Source organism: Otolemur garnettii, unplaced genomic scaffold (assembly GCF_000181295.1).
Source record: "Otolemur garnettii isolate 467f Iridium unplaced genomic scaffold, OtoGar3 scaffold00028, whole genome shotgun sequence".
In the NCBI taxonomy this organism is placed as follows: domain Eukaryota; kingdom Metazoa; phylum Chordata; class Mammalia; order Primates; family Galagidae; genus Otolemur; species Otolemur garnettii.
The window spans coordinates 5,749,335-5,756,158 of record NW_003852423.1 but is presented as its reverse complement, the minus strand read 5'-3'; the positions used below and the strand labels follow the sequence as shown (position 1 = coordinate 5,756,158).

Sequence of the window (6,824 nt, the reverse complement as noted above, 5' to 3'; positions counted from 1 at the left end):
GGGCACCTGTGGCCCCAGTAACTTGGGAGGCAGAGGCAGGAGACTCGCTTGAGCCCAGGAGTTGGAGGTTGCTGTGAGCTAAGCCATGGCACTCCACCCAGGGGGACAGCTTGAGGCTCTGTCTCAAAAAAAAAATTTAAATCTATTGAATAGTAGTGAGGACATGGCCCACCAACTTTGAGTGTCATGGGTGGGAGTCTAGAGAAAAGGAAGAGAAGACCCTCAGAATCAAATTTCTACCAAGTAGTCTGACTAAACTGACCTGTGGAATGGCCAACTCATCTACACGTGGGGCCTGCTGCTGGTTATTAACACTCCGCAGATTTGTGGTGTCCAAGGCTCTGTTCTCTGCCTCTGCCCTGGGCCTGTAGGAAGAAGGAACCAGTAATGCCACTGATGATGTTTGTGCTGTAACAGTGGTGATGTCATTTGGCACGCCAACATGAAATGGCACAAAATTTGTTTCTAGACCTAGTGAAGATGTCAGAGCTCTGTGGGGTTTTTTGACCAAGATTTTCAAAAACTGCTTAAAATGATCAAATTCTAAAGATTTCCCAAGGACCTTTTTTTGGATTTTTTTGGTTTTTAAAAGACAGTCTCACTGTCTTGCCCAGGCTAGAGGTCTGTGGCATCAGCCTGACTTACAGAAACCTCAAATTTCCTGGGTTAAAGTGATCCTCTTGCCTCAGCCTCCTGAGGAGCTAGGATTATAGGCATCTAGCACAATGCCCGGCTAGTTTTTCTGTTTTTGGCAGAGATAGGGTCTCTCACTTTTACTGAGGCAGGTCTCAAACTCCTAAGCTAAAGTGAGCCTCAACCTCCCAGAGTGCTAAGATTATAGGTGGGAGCCAGCACCGGAGACTGTTGAAAGAAAATTTGTTAGCATGCTTCCCCCTCCCCCAAGACTTTTTTTTAAGAATTTGAGAAGTTTTAGGTTAAATCATAAATTAGGGGCTGGGCACAGTGGCTCATGCCTATAATCCTAGCACTCTGGAAGGCCAAGGCAGGTGGATTGCTTGAGCTCACAAGTTCAAGAGCAGCCTGAGCAAAAAGCAAGACCATGTCTCTACTAAAATAGAAAAACTGAGGCAAAGTGACCTCTTGAGCCCCAAAAGTTGGAGGTTGTTATGAGCTATGATGCCATGGCACTGTACCCAGGGTGACCACTTGAGACTCTGTCTTAAAAACAAAAAAATTAGAAATTAGACAGCTGTTTTTATGACTGTACTGATTATGGTAGGGATGATCTAACTTGAGTACTTGAAAACTGAATACATTGTATACAGTAGGAATATAAGGTTCAAAAGAGGGGATGGGAAGGGAAAAAAAAGAAGGGTCAAGAGAGAGAACTCTGTTAGGTGTTTATTACCAAGCAGTTTATTTGTAAATTCAAGACAAAATATCTAATCTTGAGAAATATTAGCTTATGGATGTACATAATGGGTTTTGTTGGTTTGTTTGTTTTGCATTTTTTGGCCTGGGCCAGGTTTGAACCTGCCACCTCTGGTATATGGGGCTGGCGCCCCATAATGGTTTTTTTTTTTTTTAAGGAAATGCATACTTATTTTTTATTCAGTTGCAGCTCATCTTAAAATATTTCTTGGAATTAACTTATCCCAGGAAGTATTTTTCTAATTATTGTTAGAAGGTAAAATATCAGCTACATAAAATATCAGCTACATAACATAAATATTGTTAGAAGGTAAAATATCAGCTACATCAGCTGCTTTTACACTTAGAACTCTTAAGTTCTGAACTTTATTTACTGGTAATATTACTGATCCTTGAGTTAGCCATTTTAGGAAGCCAGTAACTGTGAGCTCTTAAGTAAAAGTCTGTTAACCCTTCGAGAATGACTGAAAAGAGACTCAGGAGGGGCACAACTGGGTTGAGTCGGGAAGAAGTGAAGGAATGAGGTACACAGATAAAATCCATCTCTGAATGCCTTGTGAAGAATTAGCTCTTCAAAGTTTTCCAGGTTGTTTATGTATAAAATGTAATGGGAACAGCCCAGTATGGTGGCTCACACCTATAATCCTAGCACTCTGGGAGGCTAAGTCTGAGGATCCCTTGAGCTCAGGATTTTGAGACCAGTCTGAGCAAGAGCAAGACCTCATCTCTACTGAAAATAAAAAAACTAGCTGGGCATAGTGGCACACGCCTGTAGTCCCAGCTATTTTGGAGACTGAAGCAAGAAGATTGCTCAAGCCCGGAATTTGAGGTTATGAACTTTGATGATGCCACAGCACTCCAGCCAGAGCAACAGAGTGAGACTCTGTTTCTCAAAAAAAAGGGCAATGGGAATGCAGAGATGGAAAGAACAAAGAGTTCTATGAGAAAGTACTTTACGGCATTTTGCCACTACACTGAGTTAGTTTTCTTCTAATCTTATCCTATGCTTGGGTGTGATAAGTATTGAATGATAGATTTCTCATGATTTAGTCATGAGAAATCAATATATAATCAGGGTCAGAAGTGTTTCTCTTGGAGAACTGTTCACTATGTTTTTAAGAATTGAAAACTACATAGTTAAAGTATGGAGCTAATGTCCTTGAATGCTATAGTATTTGTTAATGTGTAGCCCAGAATTTCATCAGTAATCTACCTTGTATATAGTGATAGGAAGATCTTAATTTTCAATGTAATTTCATCCCTTTATTCTAATACGTTTAAACTTGTATAATTTCTTACTCTCTTTTCTCCCTTTCTCCATTTCTCTCTCTCTTTTTTTCTTTTTCTTTGTTGTTGTTGTTGAGACAGCCTATTCCCTGAGCAGAGTGCAGTGGTGTCATAGCTCACTGCAGCCAGACTTGGGCTGTAGGGATCCTGCTGGCTCAGCCTCCAGAAGCCACTGGGATTACTAGGTTTTTCATTTTTTTTAGAGAGTCGGAATCTCACTCTTGCTCAAACAAGTCTCAAATTCCTGAGCTGAAGCAATTCTCCCACCTCAGCCTCCAGTGCTGGGATTACAGGCATGAGCCACCGCACCTGGCTCTGTATGTCTTTTAAAAAGTCTATAACACATTGACATTTTAGTTCATGAAAACTGTGGAGAAAAGTGAAATTTTATTTTTTTATTGTATTTTTTTGAGACAGAGCCTCAAGCTGTCCCCCTGGGTAGAGTGCTGTAGCATCACAGCTCACAGCAACCTCCAACTCCTAGGCTCAAGCGATTCTCCTGCCTCAGCCTCCCAAGTAGCTGGGACCACAGGCACCTGCCACAATGCCTGGCTATTTTTTGGTTGCAGCGGTCATTATTGTTTGGCGGGCCCGGGCTGGATTCGAACCCGCCACCTTAGGTGTATGTGGCTGGCGCCTTAGCTTCTTGAGCCACAGGCGCCAAGCCAAAAAGTGAAATTTTAAATACCAACATTTCCAGGATGATTAATACAAGATATTCTTTTTATTTTTTGAGACAGAGCCTCAAGCTGTCCCCCTGAGTAGAGTGCTGTGGCATCACAGCTCACAGCAACCTCCAACTCCTTGGGCTCAAGTGATTCTCCTGCCTCCGCCTCCCAAGTAGCTGGGACTTAGGTGCCGGCCACAACGCTCAGCTATTTTTTGGTTACAGCCATCCTTGTCATTTGGCGGGGCCTGGCTGGATTCAAACCCACCAGCTCAGGTGTATGTGGCTGGTGTGGTAGCTGCTTGAGCCATAGGCGTTGAGCCAATACAAGATATTCTTGTCAACTTAATGTAGTTTTTTCCTTAAACTTTCCTAGTATTTTTAACTGTAATGAGAATGTGACCATCCCAGAGTCAACAATAACAAAAGCATGATTTATAAAGATTATGACAAGGGGAAAGGGAAGGTGGGGAAGTCCTGATCGGAAATAAGCATACATGTTCTGGCTTTTTCTTTTCTAACAGCAATCAGAAACAGAGACTGTTCATCTGTTTATCCCAGCCCTATCAGTTGGTGCCATTATCGGCAAACAGGGCCAACACATCAAACAGCTTTCTCGCTTTGCAGGAGCTTCGATTAAGGTACTGTTCCTGCCAATTGTGGCTCTCTTGGTTCTTTTGGTAAACTATAGGATCTTCTTGCCACTTTGTAATTTGAATCAAATGACATACATAAAAATATGACAGAAAACCCCAAATAGTAGATTAAACCAGGTACGTTATCTCTCCAGGAAAAGCAATCCAGGTAAGCAATCCAAGGCTGGCTAGCAGCTCTGCCCACCAAGTGCTCCAACAGTCAGGTTGTTGTCTAGCCAGTAGGAGAGGAGGACACAACAAAGAACCCTTTTCTAGGGAAATTTCCAGTTACTTGCACAGGGATAATTCCATCTATATTCCATTGCTCAGAACTTGGCCAGGTGAAGCTAAAAGAGCAGCAGAGACATATACTCTATGTGTGGTCAGCTGAACATTCTATTACTACAGAAGGTAGGGTAACAAATTTCAGAGGACAACTAATGGAGTCTGCCATCATAGATAATTATGTGTTCTGAAAGATGCTGTATTTTGGTGTGCTGACCCAATATAATGTTAAACATTTGGGTCTTTTTTTTTATTTTGGGGTTTTATTTTTGGAGAAGAAAAAGCTGCCAAAACTTTAGTCTTTCCTCGGGAAAACATTAGTCTTTCAAGGATTTTATTTTCCTTGTTTTATAGACTTTTCTTCAGGAAGATTTATGTAAAGGAACATAGTATACTTACCCTACATCCCATAAAGCCAACTCTTGGATATTTATCCAAGAAAATGAAAAGTCAGATTAACACAAAAACCCTGCACTCACGTGTTATGGCAACTTTACTGACAACTGTCCCCAAATAAGAAGTGAATAAATTAAAGTGTGGTTCATCTTTACAATAAATATTCAACAATAAAAAGGAACCAACTACTGAAATCTCATGTTTTTTTGTTTTTTGAGACAGAGTCTCACTATGTTGCGCTTGGTAGAGTGCTGGGGTGTCACAGCTCACAGCAACCTCCAACTCTTGGGCTTGAGTGATTCTCTTGTCTCAGCCTCCCAAGTAGCTGGGATTATAGGTGCCCACCACAACACTTGGCTGTTTTTTTGTTGCCATTGTCATTGTTGCTTAGCTGGTCTGGGCCACATTTGAACCCGCCTGCCTGGGTGTGTGTGACCAGTGCCCTAACCACTGAGCTATAGGCACTGCCTCTCATGTATGTTTTGTTTTGTTTTGTTTTGTTTTTGTTTTGTTTGAGACAGAGTCTCACTATGTTGTCCTGAGTAGAGTGTCATAGCTCACAGTAACCTGGAACTCTTGGGCTTGAGTGATTCTCTTGCCTCAGCCTCACAAGTAGCAGCTGGGACTACAGGTGCCCACCACAACACCCAACTATTTTTTGGTTGTAGTTGTCGTTATTGTTTGGCAGTTTGGCAGGCCCAGGCTGGATTCGAACCCTCCAGCTCCGTTGTAGGTGGCTGGTGCCCTAGCCACTGAGCTACAGGCGCCAAGCCTCTCATGTATTATTCTAGGAGAAGGAAGTCAGAGGCCACACACTGCATGATCCCATTTATATGATAATTCTTCAAAAGGAAGCTATATAGGGATTAAGAACCAATCAGTGGACTTGGCACCTGTAGCTCAGTGGTTGGGGCACTGGCCACCTAACACCAGAGCTGGCAGGTTCGAACCCACCCCGGGCCTGCTAGACAACAATAACAAAAAGCCAGGCGTTGTGGCGGGTGCCTGTAGTCCCAGCTATTTGGAAGGCTGAGGCAAGAGAATCACTTATGCCCAAGAGTTTGAGGTTGCTGTGAGCAGTGATGCCATAGCATTCTACCAAGGGTGACATAATGGGACTCTATCTCAAAAAAAAGAAAAAGAACAAATCAGTGGTTGCTAGGAGTTGGAGGTGGGAAGGGGTTGAATGTGAGGCAGGATGAGGAAATTTGTAGAACTGTATTTGGGTTGGGGTTTTTACATAACCATGTCAATTCATAGAGTTGGACATCAAGAATACATTGTACTGTATATAATCTAATTAAAAATTGAAACACACAGAAATACCCTTCATACACCCTCTTGCAGCAAAGGTAACAAAATATATGAACACAAAATCCAGCCAAAATAAATAAATGAGTAAAGGAAAAGACATGGTGAACCAGGTTTTGTCCTGATGGTTCCTCATTAATGAATTAAAAATAAATCTTCAGGCTCAGTGCCTATAGCCCAACTGCTAGTGTGCCAGCCACATACACTGGACCTGGCGAGTTCGAATCCAGCCCAGGCCTGCCAAACAATGACAACCAAAAAAAGAAAAAAAAATAGCCGGGCATTGTGGTAGGCACCTGTAGTCCCAGCTACTTGGGAGGCTGAGGCAAGAGAATCGCTTAAGCCCAAGAGTTTGAGGTTGCTGTGAGCTGTGACGCCATGGCACTGTACCCAGTGTGACAGCTTGAGACTGTGTCAATAAATAAATAAATCTTCGACACATACTTATGCACACAAAAGAATCTGTTACACAGATTTGTTTTGGGCGAATTGCAATGACCATTTCATGAATGGATATTAGGCTGGTTGTGGTGGCTCACTCCTGTAAGCCTAGCACTCTGGGAGGCCGAGATGGGCTGATTGCTTGAGCCCAGAAGTTTGAGACCAGCCTGAACAAGAGCAAGACACTGTGTCTATAAATAGCCGGCTGCTGTGGCAGGCACCTGTAGTCCCAGCTACTGGGCAGGATGAGGCAAGAGGATCACTTGAGCCCAAGAGTCTTAAGTTGCTGTGAGTTAGGTGACATGAGGGCACTTTACCCATGGTAACAAAGTAAGACTGTCTCAACAAAAGGCAAAAAGAAAAAAATTAAAGGCTCAGTTCTAATTCTTCCTGGTTTTCAGAAAGATTTT

At 42.6% G+C, this 6,824-nt stretch overlaps 1 protein-coding gene across 3 annotated transcripts in view; it reads left to right on the top strand.

Annotated features, from left to right (window-relative positions):
* Positions 1-6,824, top strand: part of IGF2BP3 (insulin like growth factor 2 mRNA binding protein 3) — a 156,162-nt gene that overhangs the window by 143,314 nt on the left and 6,024 nt on the right. For all 3 annotated transcript variants that reach the window (XM_003788501.2, XM_012804338.2, XM_023512476.1), the window contains one exon: positions 3,871-3,987. In XM_003788501.2, the coding sequence (XP_003788549.1) occupies positions 3,871-3,987 (117 nt within the window). The remainder of the gene's footprint in view (positions 1-3,870; positions 3,988-6,824) is intronic.